A 17,209-nucleotide genomic window follows, 5' to 3' on the forward strand; every position below is an offset into this window, starting at 1 on the left:
GCCAGTCAACAAACATTTATTAGGCACTATCTGCCAGATATCTGACTGAACTCAGAGGCAAAAGTGAATCAGCCCTTGCCTTCAAGGATCCTACATTCTTTTGGGGGAGTTAACACATAGAAAACAGGTCTAGAACAAGGTGGTTTTTTGAGAGAAAAACATTAAAAACTGGGACAGAGGTTAGGAAAGACTTCACGTGGAAGGTGTTACTTGAGCTGAATCTTAGAGAAAATTATTTCATGAGATTTTATTTTTAATTGCTTTTTAAACATAAAAATGTAATACTAAGACATGGGGGTTTGGGGGGGGGGGGGAGGTGGGGGGAGTCCAGACACGAATGATTTCATTAGCATAGGAAACTCCTACTTAGGAAAAGCCCCTCTACCACTTCAAATCTGTAAATGCTGAGCAACTTTTAGTCTTAGAGATTTGTCTGGGGCCCTGAGAGGTGAGTGATTTCCCCCGCGTCACCTAATCAGTTTGTGTCAAAGGTGGGCCTCAGACCTAGGTCTTCATGACTTCTCTATCTACCAGGCAGTACTTCCTTGCACTGTGATGATTAGATATAGAAGAGGAGCAAGCTAAAACCTGAAATGAGGCAAATCATGTGTGTAATACAACAGAACAGTCATGATCCACATCCCATAGATTCCATAGAGGCAAATGAATGCCATAGAAGTGTAAGGAGCTCTCTATTTGACAGAAGTTGGACAAGTCAGAAGGATGAGGTCAGCCAGCACTGGGCTGGGCTTAAAACTGGTGTGCAACCACGTAGCCCTTGAGTATGACACAGTACTCAGCCCTTTATCCTTGTCTCAGCTTGAAACCCAGACCTTGCCTCTTACCAGTGCTCCCTGGTAAGCAGAGCACCTTTAACTTTGCTATGGATTTGATTCTGATAAAGTGCAACCTCCTTGAGGTCAAGAATGATTTCATTTCTGTCTTTGTATTTCCAGTGCCTAGTACAATACCTGATATAAAATGGGGCTTAATAAATGCTTGTTGAATGATTTTTAAGTGTATTTGAGTGGTCTTTTAAGACAAATAAACCTATCAGCATAGTGTGCTCTTTGTTTTATGTGTAAAAGTCTTGTTTAAATGAATTTTTAATTCTTAATTGAGATAGTAAAAATCATGTTAAGCTATTTGCTTTTAATATTGTGATCAGTGTTGTCTATCAGTCTTATTTGTGGTTTAATGAACTTTACTTATAAAAATTAGCATCTTTTAAAATTTTTATTTACTTCTATTTGCCTGTTATATTTTTCTCTGGGTCTGCATGGACTTAGAAGAGATATATTAATTGTTTAAAGTAAAAAAAAAAAAAGAAGTGATTTAACTCAAACACCATAATTTTTTTCTGGTTCACATGCTGTCCCCAGAATTATTCTTGAAGGAATATTGAACATTTAGTAAGTATGCTTGGTTAAATTGTGATAGTGAGATATCTTATAAGATGTAGTGGCCAACAAGAACACATGTGAAGGGGGAAAGGTGACCTGACTTTTTCCTGAGGACTTTTCTAAGAGGTTCATCAATACAAAAACTTAAGCGATGGCCATGCTACAAACCTCAGAGGATTTTGTAATGTGAAGTCTCCTTTAAGGTTTTATTCCACTATAATGGAATGTTTTAAATGGGATGTTTTAAAAATAGGCATTAGGTGATTGGTATAGTTTAAAATTTTTGAAAAATCTTTATTTCCCGTTCTCTGCCCCAGACTTCAGAAATGATCTAGCCCAACTCATACTTTACAAGAATCTCCTTAATGACATACTTAACACGTAGTCATCCAGATTTTGCTTGAAGACTTGTAAGGGGAAACCTGCGGTATACTTAGCCAACCCATTTCACTTTTGGATAGTTATAACTGTTAACAAATTTTTCCGTCTAGCAAAATGACATTTTTCTTTGCAACTTTTACCCATTGCTTCCTGAGACCAAGCAGAAGTCTAATCCCTCTGGGGCCAAGGAAAGTAAATTTAATTGGTTCAGCACTGTCATTTTGTTAAGTATTTTGTCCCTTCAGCTTTTAGGCCCCAAAGCAATTCAGAAGAAAAAAATGCCATCTCTCGGTGATACCAGGTAGTAATCAGAGCTAAGTTGGTACTATGATTGATTGAATTCTTCCTGGAAATCCCTATGTTTGTATAGCAAACTACTAGAAAATTAGCATTTTCTTCATTTTTTTTTGGTAATTTTATGAGAATCTAATGAATGACAAAAAACTATTCTTCTTAGTGAGAGGCAATTGCATTTTGCTTGGGGAAAAAGGAGTTTCAAATGTGTAAGTTTAGAAAGTAAACTCAAATTTTACATAGTTACCATGCAGGATACCTAGGTTCATTCACCAAAGAAGAAAAAAGTAAAGTTTAACAAAAGAAACAGCCATATAACATTGTAAATCAGAAATCAACAATTCATTAGGCCTTCTGGTTCTAGTTATGCAAAAATAAAGCAAAACAAAAAAATGAAAACTGTATGACCTAAGATTGCCAGTTAACTCCTATGCCTCATTTTCTTCCATTACAATACAGTATAAGGTTAATATCTGCCCCAACCTGCTTCCTTCACAGGAGCAGAATAAGGGAAATGGAAAAATATGTGATCCACTGGAGCTCCTTGGGAGATAAGTGCTATATCAATCCAGAATGCTGCTATTGCTAATTTAACTTAAATGCTGCAGAGACCACCTAGAGAGGGAAAAGAGAGTATATTGTGTTAAAGAACACCTGCCTCAAGCCGTGGAAAGCCGTTAGCAGTCTCTAAAGTGCTTGAAGAATATTAGTTTCAAGGCAAATCTTTGATGGTAGGGGTTATAAAGTAAGGAGATATATTGCAGTAGAATATTCTTTAGAGACAGGAACAGCCTTGCTGTCAATGGGAAATATGGTTGAAATAATAAACTTTGTTTTAAATATTTAGCACACTTCTGAGATCTCTTAGATTATTTGGCATCCTCTCTTGCAATTCCTGTAGAGTCACAGTTACCCATTAAATCCCCCCTTTTTTAGATATATAGTATTATATAGGTCCTATGTTTTAACTTCTATACACCCTTTCCAAAAAAGGTCAGTATTCCCATGCCCATGTTCTTAAGCAAAAGGAAAAAAAAAAAAGCTTGGGAGAGAATTAGCTAGGGAGCACTTTTGTTAGCATCTCAGGAATCTTATTAATAATAAGTATGCTCTAGCCACCCCAAACAATTAGTCTTTCATCCATTATATATCTCTGTCCCTATGGAATGGGCCCCAAATTGAAAAAACACTCTCTCCCTTGCCCATTGCAGTCTGCCCCCTGCACAGAGAATTAATTGGTGCTCAGGACACCAATTTCTGACTCCACCATCAGCTAATTTGTAATCAGGGAGCTTTTAACTTTTGACCCCTGACATAGTTTGATTTACCTATTTATTTTTGATCGCCATCTACATACTCAGCCATACTGAAAGGGGGAATGTTCTATTTGTGTGTCCACTGTTTTAAAAAAGGAAAGGAGAGGAGACAACTAAAATACATAAAGGTATAGGCCAGTTGTTAACAGGGTTGGTCCATGATACTAGGCCCTGTGTCCAGTTGTGTCAGAACCATGGCACTTTTGAAACTGGGCAGCAGAACTGGGTGCCCATGTGCTCAGCTGAACAGTACCATGATCTGAACCCCCCAGAATTGCTTATTAACAGTAATGTGGCAAGGGTTTAAGGTTTTTGTCCCCCATCATTCTTGTTCCTCATTCTCCTCAAAAGGAGCCAGTGTGATATCTCTTGAAATGGGAACATTGCCCCTGTAAATGCCTTTTTATTTCCTTTGAATTTGTCAGAAATATTTTCAGAAAACCCCAACAGATACCTGGAGGATTAGGCCCTAAGTATTGTTTTCCTTCTACTTTCCCTCATGAGTATTTTCAATTTGAATGATAATATAATCACTGTATCATCCATTCTCCACAACTTCAACCTCATTTATCATGTTTGGCTCAGTTCCTGGAATTAGATACAGACTCTGACTGGGCAAGCTAATCAACAGACTGCTTAAGAAAGCCCACACTGCTTCTAGAAGGGGGAAAAAAACCTTCCCTTGCACAGCCTTTGAAAGGTTGTTATCCTAATCCAAATAGAAATTCATTTGGGGCTCTCATCATATGTAATATATTTTTTCTATAACTAGAATGATTCCTTTCCTGGTGTGGATTTTTTTTTTTTATCATTTTCATTAGATTATTACCTCAGATCTGAGACCACAATTTTTTTATTTGTGTTAGATCTGAGAGTAAAGCTGTCACTGCTATTAAATTTTTATTGGCCTTGTTCAATCTTTTCCAAATTTCACAACTTGACTGTCACCAGGGAAGAAAGACTATGAGATTGTTGTTACAAACAGATGTTATAATTAAATTTAAATAACACAATCATGTTCTTCAGCCATGACACTTGGTCCCAATTCATGCAACCAGCATATCTTAATCTTCTTTTATTTTTTTTTTCATTGTTATATGCCCTCCATTCTTAAGAGTATACTTACTAAAATACATAATTGCATAGGGTTATTGTCAGAAGGATTGGTGATTCTGAATTACAAAGGGAAAAGATCACTAAAAACTGATTTTTGTAATTCTGTGCCTAACTGAAAAGGCTCCATATATGCATATTCCAGGAAGTAAATAACAGTTCCTAAGGTTTATTGTATTTTAGTTGACACATAAAATCACAAATGTGATAAATGTTTGGGCTCTTACTGCTGCCTCACAAAAATATTTTAAGGTTCTGGTCTACAGAGAAAAATTAACTCCACATTCAATACACTTGTTTTAATGTTTGCTCCTCTTCCCTTATCTTTCAGTCACTCATCCACCAATGTTTCTTAAGTACCCCACATTACTATCTTTACTCCTTTTCTTCTTATTCTTATTTCATTCTTTGGGATAATTTCATCCCTTAGTAATAACTAACATTTATATAGAGTTTACCATATTGCTAGGTATTTTATAATTATTATCTTATTTGATCCTCACAACAGCTGTGAGAGGTAGATGTTATTATTACGATCCCCATTTTACAAATGAGGAAACTGTAAGGCAAACAGAGGATAGGACTCTTGCCTGTGTTCACACAGCTACAAAGTATCTGAGGCTGGATTTGAACTCAGACCTTCCTGACTCCATGCTCAGTGCTCTGCCGACTGGGCCCCCTAGCTGCTGCTTGCTGTATGTTAGTGTGCAATGAGGGGGCAAATGTCCAGTAAAGTCAAAGCTACATGAAGAGGTGGATAAAGTATTGAGATAGTGAACTAGAGAAAACCATTATCCTTTTTCCCACCAGTGTCTAAGTCAAGGTTGTTTAAAGGTAGTAAAGATGTAATATTAATTTGTTTTTATATCAATTTATTACTTGAAGGCTGTATGGTATAGTGGATAGAGTGCTGGACTTAGGAAAACCTGGGATCAAACCCTGTCTCAGACACTTATTAGTTGTGTGACTCTGGGTATATCACTTAAGGAATCAATGTCTTAGTCTCCTCATTTGTAAAATCAGGGTGTTGGACTTGATGAACTCGAAGTTTCTTCTAGCTCCAAATTCATGATCCTGTGATCTGTTACAGATGCCATTTGACTGAACTCCTGGGGTAGTCCTCTTAAATGCACATGCATTGAGCAGTGAAGTCTTTGTAAATCAGAAGTAAAGGGGCTTCAGTAGGAGATTGTAGGCAGGAATTACTTGAATTGGTACATGGAAGATATGACAGAAATGATCAAAATGGCTGGTGTGCAATTTTCTTGAACTATTCAAAGCAGAATGGGAAAAAGTTCAAATCCAATAAATTAACAGAATAAACTCAGGAATTTTCTTTTGTGTACCTTAGTGTTTCTCTAGAACTATAGGCTTCCTGGAAACTCTTAAGCAAGATGAGATACCTGTAAATCAGGGATGGGAAATAGTTTGTATTTTCAGACTGCAGGTGGAAAGAATCCTTTGAAGATTGGCTGAAATTTTTTAATGTCTTTATAATTCAGCCAAACATATATTAAACATCTATATGTGGAAGACACCACTGAATGCTAAATTATAGTACTTAGAATCTGGTAGAGAGAGATATTGCATGTACATAGATAACTGTGATTCAAGTTAGAAATGTTTTATTGCATAGGAGAGGGTAAGCTGGCATAAGAGATTCAATAAAGGAATGATAACTTCTCTCTGGAGCAATTAAGGAAGTAATCCCCTGTGCACTGGAATTTAAAGGAAGACCTCAGTCAGTGGATTGGAGGATGTTATCCACTGTCTAGCATAATTTTGGTTTTCATGAGAATTTATTCTCTCCTTAGTTATTAACATATCATGTTAGAGTCCATTAGCAAAGTTGGCATGAGTGTACACTAAGGCAGAAGGGTAAAGACTAAAAAGGTAAGTTGAAAGGTAGGGAGATAGAAATTAACTGAATGTTGTTATCCGGCAGACTGCACTAAGAGTTAAAATGTTCAGTCATCCCTCTTATAAGGTAGAGCTTTATTTGCCAGAATTTTTTCTTGGGGATGGTAAGTGGAATTCAGCCCTCTCACCTGTCCGCTGACATGTTTTAACCATCCCAATTTTGGGGAGTCCATGTAAACTATCCATGGTATATCTCCTTTAGACTACCAAAGGTCTGTTTAGGTTTTATTTATTACAGTTTGAGCCTTGTACCCACACAGGCTAATTTGAATTAGTTTAAACACTTTTGAGTACTAGATTCATTCTACCGAAACATCCAAATAAGGTAACTAATTTTGGTGAGAGAGAGAGAGAGAGAGAGAGTGTGTGTGTGTGTGTGTGTGTGTGTGTGTGTGTGTGTGTGTGTATGTGTGTGTATAATGTGCTTATATATATATGCACTTATACATGCATAAACATATGTAACATTTGATGTACATACACTATGTGTTTATATGTATGTATGTATGTATGTATGTAAAGGCTTAGTTTTTACTTCAGAATATTAGCATGAAGATCACCTTCAAGGACCAAATAATAATTGACATCCATATAATGCTTTAAAGTTTGCAGAAGACTTTAAATGCTTCATCTCATTTGAAATTCATGAAAGTACTGTGAGGTAGGTTCAACAGGTACCCCATTTTACAGATGAGGAAATAGAGGATCAGAGAGAGCAAATGACTTGCTTATGTTAACACAGGTAATCAGTGTGTCAGATGCAGAATGTGAAGTGGAGTCTTCTTGACTTCATGCAGTATTCCAAGCTGCCTCACTACAAAGCAAAATGGTAGATTGACTTCATACCTTGAAATTTATGATGCTTTGAGTAGGGTAGATGTTTGCGTTGATAGGAGCAGGTCTGTTCATTTTTAATCAGAGTATCTGTTCCTGTTTACACTCTTGTTTAAAGGAAAACAATATAAAATAACTTTTGTGTTGAGTAGGTTCTTAAAAGTTGTCCAGCATTTATTTACTAAATTAAGATCTCTTTTGTATTATTGTCAGAAAATTACTTTGTTTCAGTACTAACATAACCTATTGTATTGGAGCAAACCCAACTAAAGAAAGAAGGTGAAAACTGTTATGTATATTGCAGTTTTCTAATTTCATTACTGTATTCAGTAAAATGAATGTGTTCCTTGAAACTAATGAGATTTGTGTTTTATGTTTGTAACCAGCAGAGGTAGCTGACTGTGATGAAAAACTGGACAGCATTTCTGTACCACCAACAGGTAAAATACATTTACATTTTGATCACCTGCTGGAAAATACAGTGCAAAAATATTTGAATGGAAAATATTTTTAATATTAGCGATGCAGATGCTTGAGTGTACTGATTTTATAAAAGCCCCCTTGTTATCAGAGGTTCTGAATGTATCCAGGGAGTTTTTTCACATTGGCTGTAAAAAACCATGAAAATCTGACAGTTTTTTCTCTTACTCTGATGCATATTTATAAAGCCTCAAAAGAACAAATTTGATATTCTACAGGCCAGAAATGGGCTTTTGCTTTCACCCACAAAACCTTGATATTTTTTAAACCTAGTAAAATCATCTGTTTTTGGAAAGATGACTTCCATTGTGTCTGTGATTAGTCCATATCTATACAATAGCTATCAAATGGTTCTAAAGAATAAATTGTTGCTAGACACATGGTAGATGTTCAATAAATACTACTTTTTGATCAGGAAATTTAATGTGCCAATTGATATGACATGGGTGGTAGTTTCTTTAATAGCACAACTGAATTAGTCCATCCTTTGTGAATTGCCTCTGTTCCCCTTTTTTACAACTAAAGCCCCTTGGCATCATCTTCCTTCCTTTTTCATTGCTTCAGTCTCTGAGGAAACGGTAGTTCTTCCCATTGGAAAGGCCGTCTCTTCTACTCGTGCCTTTGTTCCCATCACCTCCCATCTACTCTGGAAGCTTGTCCTTTCAACTCTCTCTCTCTCTCTCTTTCACTCACTCACACTCACACACACACATATATACAGTTCTAATCTTTACTCTCTCCTTATCTATTCACTTATGTGCTTAAATAGGCAGTGTGGTTTAGTAAATATAGTTGGTGCAGCACTTGGAATCAGGAGAGGATATGGGTTCACATTCTGCCTCTGGCATTTATTAACTGTGTGACCATGAATTCTCTTAAGCTCTCTAAACCTATTTCCTTATGTGCAAAATTAGAATTATTAACACTCATGGAACCCCCCAACTGCATTGTTATAAAGTCAAAATGACATAGTATGTATAAAGTGCTTTATAAACTTTAAGGTGCTATATAAATTGTCAATTATTGTTATTATTTGCTCCTTCCTTGATGCCCAAAAACATATTCAGATCTCCTGCATGTGGAAGACACCACTGGGCTAATGAACAGGTTGATAGGCAGCGTGATGACCCTTTAGGGAGAACTTTGATTCCATCTCCATTTAAAGGATGTAGGACATACCCAGTGATAACTTGTTGAAAGAACTGGGCAACTTCTAGTGAGGCATGACTTGTGACACCTCTTCAAGCTTCATCAGTTGAGGGTGATTTAGTTGGCTTGGAATTTTGTGGATCAGAACAGTTATCCTTTTGTGCAGGCCCCATAAGTTGGCTGGCCCTTTTGGGCCTGTTTTCAAAGAGTTCTAACTGGCAATAGAATCAAGAGTATGTTTGAGTCAAAGGATAGGTGATGAGGAAGCATGCCCACAGCCTCTCTTCTGGGAGCCAGCAATGACTGCTTTGGGAAAGAGGCACATGGAAGCTGCATGTCTTCTCACTAGTGTGACTTGAGGGGAGAATCCCTAGACACTAAGGTCATAGTCTCAGTTGAATATGTACCCACTACTCTAGTCCTCCAGGCTTATACAGGCCTGCTCTTAGAGGTAGTCATCCACTAAAAATAATAATAATAATAATAATAATTCTACCTCTTTGGCTCATTTATTTCCAATTTTCTTTAGGAACCTTAAAAAATGGCTGAAATATATTTATGGCTAGGTTTCCACAGATGAAGATAAAAAGGTCCCCAGCTCCCATAAAAGCTTTTAAGGTAACAGTGAAAAATGCAGATAAGGCACCTTAAAGCCCATGAACAATACAGTTCTCCCTCTTTCTGAGTCCCTTCTTTTTACCCAGTGCCCTACTCTCCCAGACTCATAGTACCAACCTGATTTGAAGTCCCCTTAGAATGGAAATAGTTGCGTTTGCTAGAGAGCTACCCCATCAACTTTCATTCTAGTGCAGAGATTCTTAACCTGGGGTCCATGAACTTGATTTGTATTGTTGTTTTGTTTTATTTTGATAGCTGTATTTCAATATATTTAGTTTTCTTTTTAATCCTGTGTATTTTATTTTATGCATTTAAAAAAAATTCTTCTGAAAAGGGGTCCATAAGCTTCACCAGACTTCCCAAAAGGTCCATGACACAGAAAAGGTTTAGGACTTCTCATCTGATGAGTCATGTGTTTACTCTAGGGATGCAGATTTATGGTACTACCCTATGGGCTTGGACTCCCCTAGAAGGAAAACAAATTTGGGTTTTTTGAAAAGGCAATTCCCTTCCCATCAGCTGCATACTGGCTAAATATCTTACCATAGTAATAGAAGGGACAGTTCAGGTCTGTGTTCATCCATACCATGACTCAGCCCTTTCCTCTAGCTTCAGGGCCACATGCTCAGTCCTTTTCTCTCCAAGAGACTGGTATTGTCTAGCTATTCCCCATTCTCTCTCTAGAAGAATGGGTTCTAGAATATTCAAATTTGGAATTGCTAAAGAGACAAACTTGAGACTTATGCTACCAAGAAACTCTCTATTCTCTCTCTCTAGAAATCTGTGTCACCTCCCTCATCAGTCAGTTAACATTTATTAAGTGCCTACTATATGCCAGGCACTGTACTGAACACTGTACTCAGACTAACTCATGAAGAACTTGACATTCTCCAGGAAATCAACACTGGGTCAAGGAGGGTTCAGGAATTTCTACCCCTTATCCCTCTAGTTCTCCCCAAGGTTTCAATCTCTTGGACTTAGGGGTTACGCTGCTGCCTTTTCATAGCTGAAGTCAAGTTCTAAGAGTCCAAGAACTTTCTTCTTGCGCCTCCTGAGTGAGAGTATGTGTGGCTGCTGTTGCCTCTGGCACAAGGCAACTAGTTCATTCCTAGTTCTGGAAAGAAGAATACATGTTCATCTCCTACTCCTACTTCTACCAGAATCCAGATCTGTTCTTTGTTATAATTTCTGAATCTCTACAGAAAGGGGCAAAAATGGTCAGCCTTGCAACTTGACCCCATTTTAGAGGCCTAGCTCAAAGGGGGTGACTGAATCACAGTAGCCCAAGCCAGCCCGATCATCCCCAATTGATGAGTTGTCCCTTTCTATTCCTATCTCCTCCCACAGAAGCTGTCTCCCATATATCTCTTCCTTTTCACAGCCAAATTTTTACACTCATTGCCTGTAGTTTCCTCACCTCCTATTCACTTCTTATAATTCCTCATAATTGGGCTTCCAACCCCACCACTCAACTGAAATTTCTCCTTACAAAGTTTACAGAGATCTATTATTTGCTAAGTCCAATAGCTTCATCTCAGTCCTCAGCTTTCCAGCTTTTTCTGTAGCTTTTGACTACTAATCTCCATGGCATTAATCTTCTGGCTCTCCTACTTGGCCAACTATCCTTTTTCAGTCTCTTCAACTGGTTATGTCCCAGGCTCTGTCCTGGGCCATCTTATTTTTTGTACCTCTTTTCTTGGTGATGCCTTCCACTCTCATGGGTTTAGTTGTTATTTCTATGCAGGTAACTACCATATCTACCGATTTAGGTCTTATCTCTCTCCACATCACCCACCACCTTTTGGGCATCTCTACCTTATACAAGCTTTTCAAATTCAGCTTTTACAAAAGAGAACTCATTATCTTTTCCACTAAATGTACTTCTTTTCATTCCTAACTTCCATATTTTTGTGGAGAACAACACCATTCTTCCTATTCAAGGAGTTATCTTTCACTCTTCACTCTTCTCTCTTCCTTACCTTCCCACCCCCCATTCCAATCATTTGCTAAGTCTTTGGTTCTACCCCTATAACATTTCTCCCATTTCTTTCCTTCTCTCTACTGATGTAGGCACATTCTAACAAGACCTTTATCACCTCTTTTCTGCCCTATGCAACAGCTTCCTAGTGGTTCTCCAGTTTCTAGTCTATCTTCTCCCCAGTTCATCACCCTAGATGCCAAAATACTGTCTTAGACTAAGATCTGACCTGTCACTGACTATTTTTCCTCAGGGATAAAATATAAAGGCCTCTGGCTTTGAAAGTCCTGTACAAACTGGCTGCCTTTTCAGATTTATTTCACATTCTTCTTCTTCATGTATTCTTCACCTAGCCATGGGGACCTCTTTGCTGTTCTCTGACCTCCAGGACATAGGCATGCCCTGTCTGGTGGGTAATTCCTAAAATCCCTAGCTTCCTTCAAGTTCGACTTAGCTCAGTTGCCATATATACATGAGGTGTTTTCTGATCCTAACCCCACTTGTGTGTTAATGCTCTCCCCTTTCCCTCTAGGAGGTTGTGAGTTCCTTGAGGGCCGGGACTGTTTTTAATATTGTATTTGTATCTCCAGAACCTTGTAGAGTTCCTTTCATAAAAATAGTAGGTGCTTAATAAATGTACATTGAATTGAATGCACGTTAGATCCATTGTTTCATTCCAGTGTCACTACTCAATACATTTTCATGTATTATGCTAGTTTTTAACTATTTTCCTTCTTTTGTACATCCTGAGATAATCTTAAAAGAGAGTTTCTATTCACTCTAGATGAGATTTAATGCTAAGATTGACTCTATGATAGACAAAAAGAAAGATGAAAAGTAGTTCTGGAACAATAGCAATGTCCTAAGTTGTCTAATAAGCATCTTAGTTATCTTGTTTCCAGACTGGACTAAATTAAACACATTCTGAGTTTTAGAGGTAAAACATGCCATCTTCACCTCGTAGGTTCTTTTCCCTCAAAAAAGAAAAAAAAGAAACTGAGAGGGTGGTTAAGGGTTCTTATGACTATCTTAATCACAATATATACTTATTATTCTTTTCCTTAGAATTTCAGCAGAGCAAAAGCAAAATGTACAGGCCATCAGGCAGTGATCAAATCACATGTATTTTTATATATTACATAAAACAGCTTTGTATATTAAGCAGCAGTTGCTGATTTTGTGCCATCTCATGGAAGAAAACATTTGAAGCATTATAAGAAAGATTTCTCTATAATAAAAAAACGATAGAGTTTTTTCAATAAAGACTTACAGGATTATTTTTCCTTTGTCAGACTTCAGAACACATGCAACTGAAAATACAGAAAAACAAAAAACACTTTTATACTAATCAATTATTAAAAATTGTTAACTCCAACGCAGAAACAAAGTTATTCATAGTTTGATTGAATATGGGGATGGTTACGGAAGCTATGGAATGAAGGAACTCTTAAGGGAATAAAAGCTACAGCAGACAATCCAAGCCAACAGTTAGCATGGTATGGCAGATAGAACCCTAGACTTTGAGTCAGGGAACCAGATTTAAATTTCATCTCAGACATTTAACTAACCTTGTTATCGTGGGCAAGACATTTAATATCTGGGAGCCTCAGTTTCGTCATCTGTCAAATAGGACTAAAATATTTACACTATCTAATTTACTGATTTGTTATAGGAGATTACTTTTTCCATAGCCTAAAGCACAATATAAATGCAAGTTGTTAACAAATAACTAAATGTGAGTCATTATTATTAAATATGGTGAGATGTCTTATAGAGAAAAATATAAAATAGGCTGTATCTCCATAGCTGAGGCAAAATATTAAAACAATTATCCATATAATCGCAGTAAAAATAATTCCTTAACAAAGAAGTACAGGAAGTTGAATTAACTAGATAAGAAGTCTGTTCATTGCATAATTATCTAATTCTCTACTTTTCTTTGCCTGTGTGGACCCAGGTTCAGTCACATCTATGTGTAAGCTATATCTACCCACCAGAGCTATCAGGGAACTGAAAAGTAATTTGGAAATTGAAAATAATTTATGAAGTAAAAAGGAACAGCCCATCTCTAATGTTTAAGATACAGCTTCTGTATCTGAGGAAAAGGGGCTTTGTAGGATCATTCATTCATTCAACAAATATTCATTGAATACATAGCACAATATGACAACTATCCTAGTACAAGGGGGATACACAAATAAGACATAATCCATGTCCTCAAGAAACTTAGATTGTAGTGGTGGTGATGAAGTGTTTGCATAATGAAAAGACAAAGGATGTGAATGTACAGCAAGAGAGGTCCAAAATGCCAAGTTATTTCAGCGTAGGGAGAGATTATTTGTGACTGGACAGAGAGGAGATGAGTAGGGATTCAGGAAGACTTCAGTGAGAGTCCATTTGGGCTTGTTTTAATAAAAACTGTCATCCACACTCATGATCCTTCCTGTAAAAAGTATTATTTCCAGTTGCTAACTTCTGTCACTAAAAATAAAAGCACGGTTAACAACACTATTCCTCAAAGAAGAATGTGAACAGCTTCTGATACTACCTAACCAATAAAGTGTTTTACCTCCTAAGAATGCTTTGTGTTCTATTATAGAAAATAACCATATTGTTCATCATAGAAGTTACTTTTTTATTTCTTGCCTGTGTTTTAGGTAATATTTTTGAAACCAGGACAGAGAAGATGGAAGACATAGAACCAGATCTCACTGCCTAGACTTTCATTTCTGTGGTGTTTTGTTAGCAAATGTAACTCTTTGTTTGGAGATTTCTCTAAGATCTGTGTAGGCATTTCAGGTTACTGCACCATGTGGATGTTCTATAAAGTTTTACCTTCAAGTTTGAATTGTTTTCACATATTTTCTCTGTAACATGGACAATCAAGCCATCAACTTGTTTCAAGATTCTTCATCATCTTTAGAATTGATTTGTTATTCTTTGAAAGCCCCATATATTATCCAGTTAGTTTGGTATCCATTGTAATAAGAACAGTTCTCTCTCTCTCTTTCTGTCTTTTTTTTTTCCCCTTCATCTCCTCCAAGTGATTGTGTACAGTGTAATGCTGCATATTTATTTTAACTTAAGTTATGTAGATGTAGAGTACAGATGAAGAAGACTGGCAATTGTCCTATGCTGAGAGCACCCTGCTGAAAGCCAAAATAAACTTGACCTCTATTGGCTTAGAAGATAAAGTTTTCTTTTGGGGGACCAGATAGCTCTTATCTATTAGAACAAGCTAGCTCTGTTATCAGTGGAACTAAAGTGAGACTTTGGAACAGATTAAGTGCTAATGATATCTCTGTTCTTGGGAACGAGAAATCTTTTGAGCAATAGCAACTATTTGTGAGGTCTGGGCTCTGTCTACATGATGGAAAGGTAGCTGATCAGAAGTTGAAAATTTTAGTCAATCTTTATAATTAGCCTTCTAAAAAACCACCACACAACAATTTCATGGACTTTTTTTTAAACTGAGTTGCACTTGTTTGGACATTATGTGGACTCCACCTTAGCCACGAAGACACTTAGTGAAATATTGTGTTTTGTTTGATTTTTAGTATTGGTATGCAGCCAGTTTAAGCAAACTCAAAATATTAAAATCTGGGTTTATAGGAAAATATAAATTGGCAGATGGTTATTCACTTTACAAAAGTACTTATCACAGGATTTCTTGAGATAACAAGCTAATGCATTTTAAACAGATTTGACTCACAAACAGTGAGCTTATTTATTTATACATAACTTCTCAGAAACACATCTACTACATAAAGCAAAATAAAATTGGAAATAAGTGCTGCTTCTGGCACTTTGGCAGACTGATCAGAAGGGCTAAAAATTAACCTTAATTTTTAAGGTGTGGACCCTCCATTTCATCAGTAGTTATGTTGGCAATATATTTCACCAATATTTATTTCATAGAATCATAGAATGTTCAATAAACATTTATTAAGTACTTACTCTGTGATAGGAATTGTGCTGGATATGCAAAAGCAAAAAGGAGACAACCTCTGATTTCAAGGAGTTTACTAGTGGTAATCTGGAAAGAACCTCAGACATCATCTAGTCTGAGCCCTTCTCTTTCTGAGTCATTGAACTGAAGTCAGAGAGGCTAACTGATATGTGGCAGGTCACGTAACTGATTAGTGGCAGAGCCCAACTAGAACCCCGGTCTCCTGATACCTGTTCCATTGTGCTTTCTACTAGGCCACACTGCAAAATTAAAGTGAGATAAGAGGAGAACTCATAGATAAACTACTATTCCATTTTGATCATCAGCCAGTGAACTAATGTGAGTACTAAGTATAACTATAAAGTAATGAGACTGGTTTTTCCTGCATAGCTTATGGAATCAATCTTACTACTTTACAGTTACACCTTGAATATTTTTGAGGGGTTTTCATAGGATGAGATAATCCAGAGAAGCTGTTTTTGACACACCTTTTAGTTTTCCTTTTAAATTTCGGCATAAGCTTCTTTTCTCAAATTGATTCTTCTTCTTCTTTTTTTTTAACCAGACAGTCTAATTGAAGAGCTAGAAACAAGGGCTTTTGTTTTTCTGTGACACATATTTTGAAAATTTGTCTTCTGCTTCTCAGAAGGAAATAGTTCTCAATGGAATCTAAAAGATAAATTGGTGACCTTTCAACTCCATTAAAATATAATGAATATGTTGCTAGTGAAGGTGAAAATGGTTGCTTTGGAACCATGGAATCTGTTAAATGTGTACCATGAACCTTCTAAACTATTTCCTTCTGAGGCTGGAGTAATCATTTGTCCTATGGCTTGGAATTTTCAGTACTTCAGGAGGAGTGGGGGTTATTGTAACCCAAAATTAATTGCAATGAATCCACAAATTGGAGTTACATATTGCAAAACTGCAACCGTAAAATAATGTTTTGTAAATTTAAATTGTTTTTGTGTTTACCTACTGTGACTACTGTTCAGACTTTATTCAGAAATCTTTTATAGGCTTTATTCGCTAAGAAAAATCATTCCATATCCACATGGATAATGTCTCAATCTTATGTACATATGTTTTATTAATATGTAAATATTTAGATATTTTTAAATTACAATGTTCTTTAAAACAAATTCAACAAAGGACTAGTTGTGAAAATGGTGTATAACATTGTGTTGTGATATCAATTCCTGAGAAGCTCCTTACGTCCGTTCTGAAAGAAAACAATAAATTACTTTAATTGAACATGCATATTTCTTGCTTATGTATCAGATTCCTGTATGTATTAAAAAGAGTTAAAGCTGCCTGTTAATTAAAAGGTATTTATTAGTACTTTTGTAATTTTGTGCAAGAAGTTGTGTCTCTTTGTGGAGCTGATGGAAAAATATATAGATTGCCTCCAAAATAAGATTCTTCAAATGTTGGAAAATAACAGACTCTGCCTGCCTGTTAGATCAATGACTATATCAAGTCCCACAATAACACTTGAGCATTAAGTGCTGATATGCTTGAAGCCTAATTTTAAATGAATTAGGTGGCTTTATAATCCTCGCTTAAAAGGTTAAGCTCTGCTTCTATGGAAACAACACATCAGAAGGCCAAACCAATCTTCTGTAATGCAAAGTAGTTCGAACATAATGGCTGTGTGCTCCAGTTTTGAACACAGGAGGGCGCTATCCAATCCTATGCAGTTCACCATCCCCTTTACCATCAGTGCTTTCCCTTTTCAATTTAGAGCCTTCCTCTGGGCAGTCACCTCTGTACC

At 36.6% G+C, this 17,209-nt stretch overlaps 1 protein-coding gene across 4 annotated transcripts in view; it reads left to right on the forward strand.

Moving 5' to 3' along the window:
- The window catches only part of BEND7 (BEN domain containing 7), a 143,504-nt gene extending 126,760 nt beyond the window's left edge, over nucleotides 1-16,744 (forward strand). For 2 of the 4 annotated variants that reach the window (XM_027838902.1, XM_027838905.1), the window contains exons 8-9: nucleotides 7,648-7,701; nucleotides 14,144-16,744. In XM_027838902.1, the coding sequence (XP_027694703.1) occupies nucleotides 7,648-7,701; nucleotides 14,144-14,205 (116 nt within the window). In that variant the 3' untranslated portion in view covers nucleotides 14,206-16,744. The remainder of the gene's footprint in view (nucleotides 1-7,647; nucleotides 7,702-14,143) is intronic. The other 2 variants (XM_027838903.1, XM_027838904.1) reach the window with 2 other exon arrangements.
- The last annotated feature ends 465 nt before the right edge of the window (nucleotides 16,745-17,209 follow it).

Source organism: Vombatus ursinus, unplaced genomic scaffold, assembly GCF_900497805.2.
Source record: "Vombatus ursinus unplaced genomic scaffold, bare-nosed wombat genome assembly UNPS02014830.1, whole genome shotgun sequence".
Lineage (NCBI taxonomy): Eukaryota > Metazoa > Chordata > Mammalia > Diprotodontia > Vombatidae > Vombatus > Vombatus ursinus.